This window comes from Henckelia pumila, chromosome 3, assembly GCF_033568475.1.
Source record: "Henckelia pumila isolate YLH828 chromosome 3, ASM3356847v2, whole genome shotgun sequence".
Classification (NCBI taxonomy): Eukaryota; Viridiplantae; Streptophyta; class Magnoliopsida; order Lamiales; family Gesneriaceae; genus Henckelia; species Henckelia pumila.
The window spans coordinates 33161991-33179392 of NC_133122.1; the positions used below are offsets into that span (position 1 = coordinate 33161991).

Sequence of the window (17402 nt, forward strand, 5' to 3'; positions counted from 1 at the left end):
GACGAAGTGCAATTTTCAAATTCAATGACATTTGTAACGCATTATCTCATAAATCAATAACTATTATATCATAATTTGGAAAAGTTCGATCAATTCTGAAAACAGATTTAAAACAATAAATTTAAATAAAAATTAATATTTTTAGTAAGTTTGTTTATTGATGATTTTATTTATTCCATTGAACTTATTTTTATAGACGGTGTATATTAACAAAAAAATTTATATAATATTATTTGACGTGTCAATTTTATAAAATAAATAATTATTGAATAGTACGCAACTACGCATGGTCTCGTAATCAGAGACACTAGTAGTCAATTTTCATTTCTTTTCTTTTTAACAAAAGAATTTTATAATTCTATATTTGACTAGAAACACATGACGCAACTGGAGACTGCAGCAGATACGAATAAAAAAAAACCTAAAAATAAAATATTCTAGAAAAAAAATATCGTTATCTTTGATTGTGAAAGAACCAGAGGAGGAGAACGTGCTATTTTATTGAAAATAATACGTCGAATACTGCGTCAGATGTATCAAACTGATAAGAAATATATGATAGAATAATGCAGCCTCTATCAATTCACACAAATGCAAAATCTTTAGCTTTTATATATGGTATCCATTCCGTAGAGGACATCTCTTGCTCGTGCTAAACGCCAATTCTTATAATATTTAACCAGCAAAGCAAATCTTTCTCCTTACATTAATTTGATCAAATGGAGAAAAGGGTGGCAATCATCGGAGCTGGAGTCAGCGGTCTTCTTGCCTGCAAATACGCAGTTTCCAAAGGCTTCAAACCCATTGTTTTCGAGGCAAAAGATGAAGTTGGTGGGCTCTGGACACAAACCATCGAGTCCACCAAGCTCCAGAATGTGAAGCAATACTACCAATTCTCTGATCTTCCATGGCCGGATTCTGTCCAAGAAATGTTCCCCAACAACTCCCAGCTTCTCGAATACATTCACTCTTACGCTCAACACTTTGATCTGCTGCAATACGTGAGATTCAACGCTCAAGTGGTGAGCATCGACTACGTGGGGGAGGAGTCTGAAAAGGAGATTCAGGCTTGGGAATCTTGGGGTGGTACTGGAGATGGGAATGCTTTTGGATCCAAAGGGAAATGGAAGTTGAAAGTTCATCACATAAAGGAGGATTCCACGGAGGTAATATATAAATGGTTCTGAAATTGTTCACAATTTGTGTGGAAATATATATTGTCAAGATTATAAGTGACTCTGTTTTCAGGTGTATGAGGCTGAGTTTGTGATTCTGTGTATTGGAAGATTCAGTGGATTGGCGGAAATCCCGGAATTCCCCCAAGGCCACGGCCCGGAGGTGTTCTCCGGGAAAGTGATCCACTCCATGGATTACTCCGCCATGGACAATGCGAGTGCTGCTAATTTCATTAAAGGGAAGAACATTGTGGTTGTAGGTTCTGGGAAATCAGCGGTGGATATTGCATTCGAATGTGCTCAGGTTAACGGTACGATGATTCGATATGTTTGATCCATGTAAAGCTAAAATGTTTTTGAGTTCTAATCGTGAGTTACTCGATGATCAGGGATCGAGAAACCATGCACAATGATTCAAAGAACCATTCATTGGGCGCTTCCTGATGGGCAACCGTGGGGAGTTAACTTTGGTTACTTGTTTTTCAACCGGTTCTGGGAGCTTATGGTTCATAAACCCGGGGAAGGCTTCTTTCAAAGCATCTTAGCATCTCTGCTTGCACCTTTGGTAATCCTTTAATCAATGAGTACTTTTGTTGGTCAATGGAATTCGATGTTGGTAGTTTATGATTTGGTAATCTGTAAGTGTTCGTTTTCATGGTGTTTATATAGCGATGGGGCGTGTCGAAGTTTGTTGAGAGCTACCTTAGATGGAAACTTCCCTTGAGAAAATACGGGATGATACCCAAGCATAGTTTTGTTGGTGAATTATCTTCTTGTACGATATTTTTCCTACCGGATCATTTCTATGATAAAGTTGAAGAAGGGAGCATCGTTTTGAGGAAATCGAAACGTTTTAGCTTCTGCGAAGAAGGGTTGGTAGTCGATGGAGAGGTCGATCCCTTGAAGGCGGATATCGTGTTTTTCGCCACAGGATATAGAGGTGATCAGAAGCTCAAGAATATATTTGCCTCTCCTACTTTTGCTAACATAATTGCAGGAACTCCAACCTCTTCAGTTCCTCTGTATAGGTAATGTTGCATATCTAAGACTATTGAACTACTAAGTATCATTATCAACTTTCTCTGCACTGGTATATTTACTCCTAGACTATGTTTGTTCCAATGCAGACAAATGATCCATCCTAGAATCCCTCAACTAGCAGTGGTGGGCTACTCCGAGTCAATCTCGAACCTCTACACGTTCGAGATGAGGTGTCAATGGCTCTCGTTCTTTCTTGATCGAAAGTTTCAATTACCAAGCGTGAAACGAATGGAAAATGACGTGAAGATGTGGGAGAATCACATGAAGAAGTATGCAGGCAACAATATGTACAGAAGAGCTTGTATTGCAGGCACTCATATTTGGTACAATGATCAACTCTGCAAAGATATTGGGTGCAATCCAAGAAGAAAGAAAGGGTTCTTCAAAGATTTGTTTGAGCCTTATGGAATGGCGGATTATACAGGATTAGATCCTAAGTCATAAAATTTCCCCAATCAGCCCAAAACATATGCTTTAATTTCTCGGACCTAATGTGATAATGTGTCCTTATAGTGGTGGGCACTTATATTGAATTATCAATATTTTCGAGTGGTCAGAAAACTAAACAAGTCGCAACAAACATAAATCTTACTGTAGATCAAATTATTGATAATTTATCTCGTATCATTCCTATCAACTTAACTAAACAAGGCCTTGGATAAATAGCATAACCATTACTCTGGGGTGAATAAGACACTGCGGATCTTTCTCCTTTGTTCTATCGTCATCCTTGACATCTTCCAGCACCTTCGCAATCTCATGCCCTTTTCAACGTGGTCTGTGCCTGAAAACATAGTCAGACGGAATATGCAATGAGATACAATCAACTGTCGAAATGTAAAACAAAATTCATAGCCGCAGGCACATGAACCTATATAGAAACTGGTACAATCGGAAACGAGACGAATGAGCCCCGTTACCTACACGATAAAAATTCTTTCTGATACAGAAGCAAAGTGGGATTTTAAAATTTTGAGCAAATTGCAGGAACATGCTTACCCATGGATCAAATGTTAATCAAAACAAACCAAGATGTTTTTTATACTAATGTGCGTCGCTTTCCGGCAAGCACTGGTGATGGCTTATGATGAGCAAGAAGAGTTATTTCTTCCTTTTCATGGAGGCTGAGATTTTCACCAATGATGACAAAGGAGAAATCTTCCAAAACGGCGGCAACGAGAGTTGGATTATTAATCTCAAGATAACGTTGCCATGTTTGGAGGGGATAGGGGGAAACACTATTTGAAGAAAAGTGTGCCATGGGATCGTTGACAACAGCAACAGTGAGACTTCGGTTTCCAAAGCTTTGGTAAAGGCGCATAATTTGAAGACTGAGAAACATCTTTTGCCTTACATAATCGATTTGCCTAGAAAGGCCCCTGAAGTTCTTCAATTGATGGAAGTCTAAATTACATGTAAGAACACAAAAATATCAACACGTCCCTTGTCCAAACTAAGTTATGACATGATATTTATATCTTGCATCTGTTTACCAGAAATGCCTCACAATACGTAGGCTTCAAACTATTGCAACAAAAGCTAACCACCTCAATCCTGTATACAGAAAATATGACATGGCTCACACAATGCTGTAAAAGAGAAGGTAGGAGAACTTACCGGATGAAGAGAGAACGCCATTCAGAATAACCGGGCAGCACGAGGAAGGGTACATTTTGTATTGACCACCAACAATTTCCCGGTCGGGTACTAAATGAAAGAAAATTTTAACCTGCTTGGTATTCGGATTATAGTCAAGCACTAGGCGAGGTGTTCCTACAAATATTACTTCTGACTTGGGATGAAAACCGTAAACTTTGATCTCTCCCCGGTCGTGGCGAAAGGCCATCAACTTACGGCGCGGGAGTTGTGACACCATCTCATCGATGCTCACTCTGTGCTGGAGAATCCAGTGAGCGCCGTGTTCTAACCGCCAGACTAGTATTTTAGACTTGTCATTGTTGGAATAAACCACATACCCTCTGGATGTCCCAACTGATCCACAATCATCAAAATTTTCTTCATCTGGAAGTCCTTCGATCAATGAAACTTGTGCCGATCAATGGAATTCATTGTTCATAGTTTACAACCAAGCTCGAATGAGAATTTTAAATACATGTTGAAATCAAATTCAAAATCATTTATTTTCCAAGTTTACAACCAAGCTTTGAGCTAGCTTAATGATACATTAAAGCTTCTAATAAATAAACAACTCTGTAAAATCCTCAAGATAAACATAATCATGACTACATGTGAATAAACTTGAAACAATACTAGAAATTAGCTAAATAACTTGATGAATTAATCCTCGACACTGCTGGCCTTTCTACTTTGTTTGATCGTCATCCTAAACACCTTTGCGTTCTCATGCCCTTCTCATCCTGGTTGGTACCTGACGGAATATGCCATGAGATACAATCAACTGTCGAAATGTACAACAAAAGTCATAGCTGCAGGCACATATACATACCTGTATAGAAACTTGTACAATCGGAAACGAGATGAATGAGCCCCGTTACCTACACGATAAAAATTCTTTCTGATACAGAAGCAAAGTGGGATTTTAAAATTTTGAGCAAATCGCATGAACGTGCTGACCCATGGATCAAATCTTAATAACAACAAACCAACATGTCCTTGTACTAATGCATGCAGGTTTCTCAATGATTGGGTATCACGTCTCTAAACTCTAGCCTCAAGTCATAGCGAGGCCAAGTTCTTGCACCTCAACACAAGTCAGAGCGCAATTCCTTAGATGTGGTGCAACACCTTAACCATGAAACCATGACCTTAATGTGCACTGTCGAGCATCAAGGCACCTATTATGCTTGCATGAAGTGTTGGGACGGTGGATCCAAGTTCTCATTTATAACTTAATGACAATTTGTTTTTGCATAAAAACTTGTAAGAACATGCTGGATTGCAATGAAATGTTTTTCATATTTAGGTTCTAACCTATCTGATTGTCTGCCTTCTAATAAACAAATGTCCTCAGTTTTAATATAAGCCTTGATATAATCAGAGCATATTCATCAAACTATATATTAAGCCTCAATTTGTTTTCAAGTAACCCCATGTCAGAACATAGATTTCACATGGTATCACGGTGACAACACCCGTTCAACCCAAAATTCAAAGCCACGCCAAATTGAAACTTCAGCCCATGTCCGACCTAAAGCCTAATACTCAAGGTCAAAATCAGTAACCACAACTAGTCAATACTACATCTAACTCTCAGAAAATGGTCGCAACAAACCAAGTCATCTATCGAATAGTTGTCAAAATAGAAGGTATGTTAGTTATCTAAAAGAAGATGCTGGTGATGAGGACTTGAGGAGCAAGTGCTTGGTGAAGATATCTATAACGTTGTCATGCTTGGAGGGGATAGGGGGAAGCACTATTTGAAGTAAAGTGTGCCGTGGGATCGTTCACAGCAGCAACGGTGAGACTTTGGTTTACAAAGCTTTGGTAAAGGCGCTTAATTTGAAGACTGAGAATCATCTTTTGCCTTACATAAGTTATTCAATTGATGGAAGACTACACTACATGTAAGAACACAAAAATATCAACACGTCCCTTGTTCAAACTAAGTTATGACATGTTATTTATATCTTGCATCTGTTTACCAGAAATGCCTCACAATACGTAGGCTTCAAACTATTGCAACAAAAGCAAACCTCCTCAATCGTGTCTACAGAAAATATGACATGGCTCACACAATGCTGTAAAAGAGAAGCTAGGAGAACTTACCGGACGAAGAGAGAACACCATTCAGAATAACCGGGCAGCACGAGGAAGGGTACATTTTGTATTGACCACCAACAATTTCCCGGTCGGGTATTAAATGAAAGAACGTTTTAACCTGCTTGGTATTCGGATTATAGTTGAGTACTAGGCGAGGTGTTCCTACAAATATTACTTCCGACTTGGGATGAAAACCGTAAACTTTGATCTCTCCCCTGTTGTGTCGAAGGGGCATCAACTTACGGCGTGGGAGTTGTGACACCATCTCATCGATACTCACTCTGTGCAGGAGAATCCAGTGAGCACCGTGTTCTAACCGCCAGAGTAGTATTTTAGACTGGTCACTGTTGGAATAAACCACATACCCACTGGATGTCCCAACTGATCCACAATCATCAAATTTTTCTTTATCTGGCAACTCAATGGCCCGATAAGTAATATATGTTTTGTTTGTGAAATGGAGATGCACTCACACGTGGTTGGGTTGCAGACAATATATCGGAAGTTCAATTGTAAAAATATTTTTATAAAAATGTTTTTCTTAAGGAAAAAAATTCTTTTCAATATAGTTTTTAAACAACATCCAAGATCCGTCTTTTAAATATTTTTAAAATTAAAAAAAATAACGAAAAAATAAAATACACTACTTTTTAATTATAAAAACATTTTTATTAAACAGTTGTCTGAACCTCATTTATTTTTAAAATAAATTTTGAAATATTTTATAAAATATAAAAATTAAAAAAGCACATTTTATAAAATATTTTATAAATAACTGTCCGAAAAGAAGTTTACTTTTTATTATGAAAATATAATTTTTCATCAAAACATAATATATTTTGTTTGTTATGCTATTACAAAATATTGTGTAGTATGTATTGATTTGAATTAAAAACGCTACACTATAACGAGGACGTGTCATGTACAAAGTTCAGTGATGAAAAAAAAACCGCTAACGATTGTGTAGCTCTCGTCTTCTTTTTAAAAAAGTCACTTTCATAATCTTTTTTGATCTCGATATTTCATAAGAAAATATTATTTTTATGTTATATATATTTTTTTCACTGCAAAACTATCACTAGTTATTTTATTGAGAAATATCATAGATATATAATATATGTTTGATTGAGCGTAAAATATTAATTTTTATGTTAAAAATATATTATATAATGAAGAAAATATATATTTGTAAGATCGTTGAACATGGTACTACTCTTATTCATAATAATTATATGAAGAAAATTGTCATTGATATGGTAATTAACTTTGTATCAACAACAGTAACAACGAATAAATGTAAAAATAAAAAAATAAAAATAAAAGAATGGAAATTGAAAAAAAAAAAAAAAGGTTTCATTAAACCCACAGGGGTATAAGCGAGTTGGTAAGACTTGAAATGACGTGAAAAAAAAATTTTCAACGTTGCGAGTTCGTTCCTCGTGTGAAGCATATTTCCTGCTGAAATATTGTGGGATATGCTCTGAGGTTGATCATGTTGCTCTTTTTCAGGTCCCTGTCGCTCATGCACATCCTTTGATTTAACCCCGCATGAGCCAATGAACATCTGACTCATGTGAGATGAAGTCCCCTTCGGAGTCTAACCTTTTTTAAAAAATGCTTCATTAATATGAGTTTTTAATTAACAGTGATGCAGGGCCCAATACTAATAAATTTTGAAACAAGCCGGTAGAAACGAATTCGGGAGACCATTCTTAGAAGTCATCAACATGCGGGAATAGCTTAATTAATGTTTATTTAACAAATACAAATCTTTTAATTTGACATGATTAATTAAATATTCTTGAATCGAATGTATGCCAATTTGAAACTCTAATGAAAATTAGTGGCAAATTGTCATCTATTTTGTTATCGATATCACGTAAAATTAGCTTGACATAATAAAATATTTCATATTTAATCTCACACATATCTGGATGTACGATAAATATGTATCGACCATGAAACTTTTATAATTCTAAAAGTTTCTTTTTACTCTTTGGGCTTGTTCTTATTTAGACATGTATGGACCATGAAACTTTTATAATTCTAAAAGTTTCTTTCTTACTCTTTGGGCTTGTTCATATTTGGCCTTCCTGGTTGTTTGTGGAGTTGTAAACGTTTAACTATATGAAAAAAATATTTTAACATATAATTAATCAAATCAGATTATATATACTAAATATTTTATCCTTTGACCAGCAAAGGGCAAATGTATAAGTCTAATATAAATAAAAGCTAAAATAACACCCAAAAAAATTCGAACCATCAAGCAATGAAAGACAAATGACAAAAACAACATGAAGTTCAAACTGCAACCTCTTGGCAATACATAGAAGACAGACCAAATGGAGGAGGCTAACACATGCGACAAGATGTACTCGAATTTCAAAATCAATCCAAGATACCAAAGGCAAGAAAAAGCCAACATGAGAAGATTAAAACAACTAAACTGATGCATATGACCACCCCAAAGAGTATAAAAACCTTATCAGAATATTACACAGCAGTCAGCATGCGATCAAGGAATGACACAACCTCGGACAATTCATATGCACATGAGAAGCAGGAAGAATACTTAGACAAAGAGAACAAAATGAGTGAGAAAAGTAAACAAAAAAACAGGGAAACATGTGCAACCCAAACGTATAGAGCCTTCTATCTCGCATGATAATTTTGAAAGAGGAGGAATCACAATTCACAAAACGTAGGAAAGTAATACCTGAAACCTAGAAAAACATACATGCATCAAAGGGCACCATCCTTCCACCTCTGATAATTTTCAAAGAGAATATATCACAATTCTCAAAAGAAGGATGGACAGGAAGAAACAAGAATTACAGTAAAGTCGATCAAACAACACAAAGTGTTCAAAAAAAAAAGGATACAAGAATTCCGAACAGAACAAGAAACAAAAAGACATAAAACACATGAAATGTATGCACCCATCAAGAGATTTCACGCCTTTCATCCAACAATAACCACAGAAAGCCCATCACCAACAAAGAAACGACTTAAATGCCCCCAAACAACATACCAAAAGACAAAACACAACCACAACATCGATTTTAATAAACAACAGAGACAAACAAGACAAAACACAATTCAACTTTTAGCCATAACCTAAACTTTTATACATTGATTCATATACACAAACATAATCCACGAAATATAGCCTCCATTGATAACATTGGAGTTTAACCATCTACGCATATTTCCAGTTTCAGACCATGAAAGGCATTAAAACGAGTAGTTGTTAATGATCACGCTTACCTTCATGAAAAAATTACTCTTCTGTATCCTTCGCAACCAAATCCAGGATCTTTTGGGCAGCAACAGGCTTGTAAGGATCGATTTCCAGTAGGCTATGGATACAATCATAGGATCCCAGAACTATTGTGCTCCAGTCTAACGATCGGTTTCGTATTTTTTCGAACATCTTTGATCTTTCGGATTGAGTGTTCATGTGATAAAGCATCTCAAAAAGGATCAATCCGAGAGAGAACACGTCGGTCTTGTCATTTATATGAGTGGGCGATCTAGAAATTTCTGGAGCACGGTAGGAAACATTTCCTACAGGTCCAGATGTGATCATCATTGTGGAAGCTGCCCTATCAAAGTGTATGGCTGAAAGAAATAATTGGACAGAAAATTTACATTTAAAAATAAAACAAATTACAATAACTTTATAAAATTAAACTTACCGAAACCAAAATCCCCTATTTTGACGTTCCCATCTGAATCCAGCAAAATGTTCTGCTTCGACAAATCTCGGTGGATTATGCCCTTTTCGTGGATATATGTGAGACCTAGGACCATCTGTGTAAAATATTTTTCAATCGCTATTGGCTGCAGTGGGATTTCTATGACACGTTCCAGTGTCCTACAAATCAATCAACAATTTATCATAATTGATTCGAAACAATTATCATTCACTGTATTAGAAAGCAAAGAAAATGGCTCTTACCCGTGGCAAAATTCCATTGCCAAGTATAGTATCGTGGTTGGTGGTCGTGGTGGACTAGAAGTATCTGAAAGAGTGGGTGCCCAGTGAGCCAACTTGTGGCTATGGGCTTTGATGACTCTTTGTATAAACAATCTTTTGTTTAATATAATTTACACTTTTATTAATGGCAATGACTTTATCTTTCTTCATATTGTTATATTGTGATATACCATTGTTGTTTTGATAAAGACCTTGAATATACTATAGTGTATGTAAGATGTGGTAGAACATGGGGATGTCTATCATGAAACACATCTTATAGTCACTGTATATTCTAAACTGTTCCTAGTCGATTGAGTCGTCCGATAATAAGGATAAGGATCGCTCGAGTTTGAGACTAGCATTTGCGATGCAGAGTACCACGTTTCATTGGTAGGGAACATGGAGATGTTCGAAGCATGCAAATGGATATTTATATGATGAATGATCGAACTACCCTATCCGGACTTTCCAAGTGGTTATCACTTATCGAGTGGATAAAGTCCGCGGTTTTGGTTGTACACCATTAGTCCTTACTACTTGAAACATCATGGAGACTCTATATGCTAGTACTGTGCTTTGACTCGTTTAGCGACTCTATTGGGGTCATCAGGTGTCGGGATTGGGTACAGTTACAACACATATAGGAGTCGATGCATTGTTGTCAAGGATTCACCACATACTTGCGAGTGTGGATATCCTATGCGATCTGAGGAGATATTAGTGTGACGAATCTCTGGCCAGAGTACTTGATGTGATTTAAGAAATGGTTTCTTAGTAGCACATGCGATGTCACTAATTTGATCTTCAAGATGTATTGCATAGTTATCGAATCTTGAGCGACTCAAAATATACCAATTGTTGTTGATTCGATCGGGATATATGGATGAAGGGACCGTACTGTACGCTAACCAAAATCTACTGGTTCTTGTAGGCACTATCAGTGATACCTAGGGAATCATGGGGCGATGTTGCTAGGCGCTTTACCATGATTCGATGGGCAAGTCGGAAATCGTTGTTCCGAGTCACAAGGAGTTGTGAGCCCACGGCTAGCTGTATCCCTGAACCATTGAGGGTCACACAGAGTAATGGATTTTTAATCCCCGTTGAGATAGTTAAATTTAAAGAGTTAAATTTAATGAACAAAGAAGTTGGACTTCTTAATTAAGAGTAAGGGAATAGGATTTCCTAAAATGACATAGGGATGGACATTTTTGGAAACCACTGAATTCGGATTCAGAAAAATTTATCTTGACTTTAAAATGTGCAGAAATGGTTTCTATGCACATTGGTAAAATCGGTTTATCAATCAGAGTCACGATGAATTTTATATTAATTTCTGAACATGCGGGCTTTGCTTGTCGGACCTCAACTTATGATTAATGGGCCCTAAGGTGTTAGTGGCCTGCATTATAAATAAGTTGTTGCAGTACAGAAATTACAACACAACAGGTCATAATTTGAGAGACAGTTTTTCAAAAACCCTAGCTCTCACACACATTGTGGCCGCCGCCCCCCCTTCCTCCTCTACCTGAGATTTCCGGTCTATGATTTTGAATTGCAGTCTGGATTAACGAATCAAATTCGTTATTCTCTTCGTAGAAAACTTCTGATAGATTTTCTAGTGCAATCTATCAGAGAGATTAAACCTCTATTCGTGGACCTGATTGAAGAAAAGATTATTCATCATTTCCAAGGAGATACAACAAGAGCAGAGAAATCTGTTGGTGTCCAGAATCTCGATTCGAGATTAAAGGTAAAAATTATATAACAGTTATTTAATTTTTACACACACATAAATTTAATCGTAAGTTTTGATACCCACACTATGGAATCGTTCCATATTTAAATTTTTAAACTTCCGCTGCACCGGGTATCAATTCTGTTGATCTGAACGCCGCATTTTTCCAACAGTGGTATCAGAGCCAGGTTGCTCAGATCAAACGATTAAATTAATCGATTGTACAAAAATTTTTGTGTCTCGTTTTTTAAAACAAAATAAATTTTTTTAAAATAAATTTTTTTTTTCCAGGCAAAACCCGGGCAGCGATTGGATCGCTGCCCCGGGCGGCGCACGGCGCTGCCCTAGGGGGCAGCCGGGCTGCCCGGCCCGACCCCACGTAGGTGCGGGCGGCCCGCGGGAAAAATTATTTTTTATTTTAAAATTAATTTTAATATGTTAAAATTTTATTTTTGGTCCGATCAAAAATTGTTTTTGATTGGTTCACGAGGCATCAGATCGAATTGTTCGAGTCCGAAAATTTTAAAATTGATTTTTGGATAAATTTGAATTTTTGGAAAATTTTAATATTTTATCCTTAAATTGAATTTTGAAATCAATTATTTTTGGTACAATTGATGATAAGATTTGATCTTATGGATATATTAAGTAAAATATGATTTTATCTATAAAATTGGATTCTGTAGATAAAATATGATTTTATTTGATAAAAAGATAAAATATGATTTTATATGTAAAATAAGATTTTATATATAAATATGATTTTATCCTGTTTAAATTAATATTGCCATATGCATGTTATCCAATAAATTAATTTTGAACTAAATGTTATTGGATAAGGATGATCGATTGCCATGACCAATTTTATAGGTGTATGTTAGGAATTTACATTTGTTTTTATTGTTGTTGGTTTTATTAATGGGTCTTGTTTATGGCCCAATATGAATGTCATATGTAATAAAAGTGGGCCTGGTTTATGGCCCGTTCCCACCCCTAAAAATGTATCCCCTACTTGTCATTGTTATTTATTGTAAATACATTAGATTTAGTGGGAGATCAAGATTTGAAGATGGAGGTGGGCCCAGCAGACAATAAAGACAGAAGAAATGTAAATTGGAAGCTAATGTAATAGGATTGCATTGCATACTGCATATTACCTAGGATTGGACTAAGACTCGTGATTGGCAACCACGGGTCAATTAGAAATGGAATCGATCATCCTATATAATATATGATATTATGATTGTATGCATGTTTTAGACATAATTGTATGAATCCGGCAAGCATACAATAATTTGAAAAATATGAGACAAATTTTCATAATTAAAAATTCCCCATTTTAAATATGATTTAAAATTGATATCAAGATAAATAAAGGAAATTTAAATTTGTTTAAATGTTCCTACCTTCCATCAATGATCAATGTATGAGATGTTACCCGCGGATACGGTTCGGCTCATATTATTGGGGGAGCCCGTTCGTCGGAAAGCTGTACATTGGATCGACACATGTTGTAAGTTGGGTGGAACTCTCATGGGATCGGCTCATATTATTGGGGGATCCACATGGAGACCGTCCATCACAACTTAATATTGATGGGTCATCTTGACATGTCACAATAAACGGCGTCATATTATTGGGCCCTTATTGGACATGAGGTAAATACATGGATGTTGCTTTGGAAGCAATTGGGCTCTACCTTTTGAGAATTATGGTTGACTGATATTATTCGGGACCATAAGTTTGTCAATTGGACTCCATGTTCTCACTAAGGAAAACGTTTCCCGTTTTCACTAGAGGGTAGTGAAATCGTTAAAATAGTGGGAGTGAGATTCATAAAATTAAATCTCGCCTATTTTATGTCTTAGTAAATTTCTTAAACAATCATTGATATTTGTCTGTTTTCTTTTCAGTATTTCATAAGATGAATTCGCGTAATCCATTATTCTCGATCCTCGAACAGAACAAGTTGACTGGCGCAAACTATACGGAATGGTTCCGGAAGTTGAAGATTGTCTTGACTTCGGAGAAGATGCTCTACGTGTTAGATAAATCTCCTCCGAAGGAAGCACCAGCTGACGTAAGTCCAGAGGAGTTGGCCAAACTTGATGCATGGTGGGACCATGATATCAAGACCAAATGCTATATGCAAGCCTCGATGTCTGATGAACTCCAGAGGCGATTTGAGGACACCGTGAATGCTGCTGACATTCACGTTCAACTCAAGGAACTTTTTGGGGCTCAATCGAGGGCTGAAAGGTTCGCTACTATTAAGGAGCTAATGACGTGTCGCATGCGTGAAGGGACTTTGGTCCGTGATCATGGGGTACGAGTGATTTGGCTCATACAGAAGTTGGCAACCCTTGATTTGGTGTTGGAGCATGAACTCAACGTGGACTTACTGCTTCTGTCTCTTCCTTCTTCGTTTGACGTATTTGTGGTAAATTTCAATATGAACAAGATAAAGGCCTCCCTTGAAGAGATGGTCAATATGCTTGTGACATACGAATCCACATTAAAGAAGGATAAATCGGCTTTCTTGGTGGGCTCCTCATCTTCTGCTAAGAAGGGGCCAAGTACGAAGGGTAAGAAACGTTCTGCCCCACCCAAGAAAGTCGAACCCGAAAAGAAGCACAAGACAAAGGCTTCAAAAATGGAAAAATCCAAGGATGTTTGTCATTACTGTAAGAAGTCCGGTCATTGGAAGCGCAACTGCAAGGAATATCTAGAGCAGTTGGGAACTGCGAAGGGTATGTTCTATATTGAAATAAACATTTCACTTAATACTACTTCTTGGGTATTGGATACCGGATGTAGATCTCACATTTGCAATGATTTGCAGGTGATGACAAGAAGTCGCAGGCTTAGAATGGGTGAGACCCAGCTGAGGCTCGGGAATGGTTCCAGAGTTGAAGCTACAGCCATAGGAGATGTTTGTTTAATTTTGCAGAACGGTTTTAAGTTACTTTTAAGAGATGTTTTATTTGTTCCAGATTTAATTAAAAACATTATTTCTATTTCTATGCTTGATAGAGATGGTTATTCTTGCAATTTTGTGAATGGGATTTGCAATATTTACAAGAATGAATGTTTGATTGGAAATGGACAACTTGAAAACGATCTATACAACTTAAAACTAAAAGACGTTCCAATAAATTATGTTGATAAACCGGCAACAACAAACAAAAGGAAAATCGATAGTCAAAACCCGGAAAAACCTTTGGCACGCTAGGCTAGGTCATATTTCCTCAAGGAGGATGAACAAGCTAGTGGGAGAGGGCATGTTTGATATGTCTGATATTAACTCTCTACCTACTTGTGAATCCTGCCTAAAAGGAAAAATGACTAAATCTCCTTTTAAGGGGAAACCTGAGCGTAGTCAAAATTTGTTGGATTTGATCCATACAGATGTTTGTGGTCCATTTAGAGTAAGGACTCAACATGGCCACACTTACTTCATTACCTTTACTGATGATTATTCAAGGTATGGGTATTTATATTTAATGAAATATAAGTCTGAAGCATTTGAAAAGTTCAAAGAATTCAAGGCTGAAGTAGAAAACAAACTAGGTAAAAGTATTAAAGCACTTCGATCGGATCGAGGTGGAGAATACTTGAGTACCGAGTTTTTGGACTATCTAAAAGAGAATGGGATTCTCTCTCAGTGGACTCCTCCTATGACACCACAGCTTAATGGTGTATCGGAGAGTCGTAATCGAACTTTGTTGGACATGGTTCGATCTATGATGAGCTTCACTGAGCTTCCACCTTCGTTTTGGGGCTATGCGCTTGAAACAACGGTATTGTTGTTGAACAACGTCCACACTAAAGCAGTGGACAAAACACCATACGAGTTATGGAATGGCAAAGCTCCTAAGTATTCGTACTTGAGGATTTGGGGATGTCCTGCTTACGTGAAGCGGACAGTGGAAGATAAGTTGGATAGTCGATCCAGCTTATGTTATTTTGTAGGGTATCCGAAGAATTCAATTGGATATTATTTCTATTATCCTGCTGAAACAAAGGTGTTTGTTTCAAGGAATGCCACCTTCTTGGAGAAGGAGTTCTTATTGGATAAGAAATGCGAGATGATGGAACTCGAAGAAGTTCGAGAAGAACCCGAAATACAAAATAATGATCCTACACCTCAGGAACCATTGCTGGACACGCCTGTACCTAGAAGATCCGAGAGGACTTCTAGACCTCCTATTCGATATGGTCTTCTTCTTGAAGGGGATCAAGATGGACCCGATGTTGGATGTGATCCAAGAAACTTCAAGTAAGCAATTTCTGATGCGGATTCAAATTTATGGCTTGAAGCTATGCAGTCTGAATTAGATTCGATGCATACAAACCAAGTTTGGTCTTTAGTAGATCCTCCCGATGAATTGTTCAAATAGGGTGTAAATGGATCTACAAAAGAAAGCTTGGGCCTGATGGTAAGGTATTGACCTACAAGGTGCGATTGGTGGCAAAAGGTTATACTCAAAGACAAGGATTTGACTATGATGAAACCTTTTCACTAGTTGCAATGTTCAAGTCCATAAGAATCCTTATTGCCATAGCTGCTTGGTATGACTATGAGATATGGCAAATGGATGTGAAGACTGTTTTTCTTAATGGAGACATTAAGGAAGAAATCTATATGAAGCAGCCTGAGGGGTTCACATCCATGGGAAGCGAGCATAAGGTATGCAAGCTTCAGAGATCAATATATGGTCTAAAACAAGCATCAAGAAGTTGGAACCAGAAATTTGATGAAACAATAAAAGATTTTGGTTTCATCAAGAACCCGAAGGAACCATGCGTGTACAAGAAAGTAGTTAAGGATGCTGTGACATTCTTAGTACTTTATGTTGATGACATCCTACTCATTGGGAATGATGTAGGGATGTTGCAGTCAACAAAGATATGGTTATCAGGTAGATTCTCGATGAAGGATTTGGGTGAGGCATCCTACATTCTTGGGATACAGATCTATAGAGATAGATCTAAGAGAATGATAGGACTCACTCAATCAACCTACATCGACACCATATTGAAACGGTTTTCAATGGATGGGTCCAAGAGAGGACATCTACCCATGTGTCATGGAGTTTCTCTATCTAAGTCTATGTGTCCCAAGACTGATGTAGAGATAGAGAATATGACACATGTACCATATGCGTCAGCTATAGGTAGTATCATGTATGGGATGATATCTACCAGACCGGATGTAGCATTTGCTCTGAGTGTCACGAGCAGATATCAGGCTAATCCCGGTCAAATGCATTGGAAAGCCGTGAAGGACATTCTTAAGTACTTGCAAAGGACTAAAAATATGTTCATGGTATATGGAGGACGAGAACTAAAATTGGAAGGCTATACCGACTCTAGCTTCCAAAGTGACGTGGATGACACGAAGTCAACCTCTGGATTTGTGTTCATGCTCAATGGCGGTGCTGTCTCTTGGAAGAGTTCTAAGCAGGACACCACAGCGGATTCCACCACTGAGGCTGAATACATTGCAGCATCAGCTGCTGCTAAAGAGGCCGTTTGGATGAGGAATTTCGTCCAAGAGTTGGGCGTCATTCCTGAATTTGTTGGTCCAATCCCGATGTACTGTGACAACACGGGTGCCGTTGCTCAAGCAAAGAAACCAAGGTCTCATCAAAGATCCAAACACGTACTGAGGAAATACCACATCATCCGGGAGATTGTGGAAAGAGGAGACATCACTGTC

The 17402-nt window shown here is 37.3% G+C and overlaps 1 protein-coding gene across 1 annotated transcript; it reads left to right on the top strand.

Annotated features, from left to right (window-relative positions):
* Positions 1–582: 582 nt before the first annotated feature.
* LOC140891674 (probable flavin-containing monooxygenase 1) lies at positions 583–2796 on the top strand. The gene is made up of 5 exons (XM_073300275.1): positions 583–1166; positions 1249–1486; positions 1565–1740; positions 1845–2203; positions 2303–2796. Exons 1-5 carry the CDS (start codon positions 720–722, stop codon positions 2658–2660), a joined length of 1578 nt encoding a protein of 525 aa, XP_073156376.1. The 5' UTR covers positions 583–719; the 3' UTR covers positions 2661–2796.
* The last annotated feature ends 14606 nt before the right edge of the window (positions 2797–17402 follow it).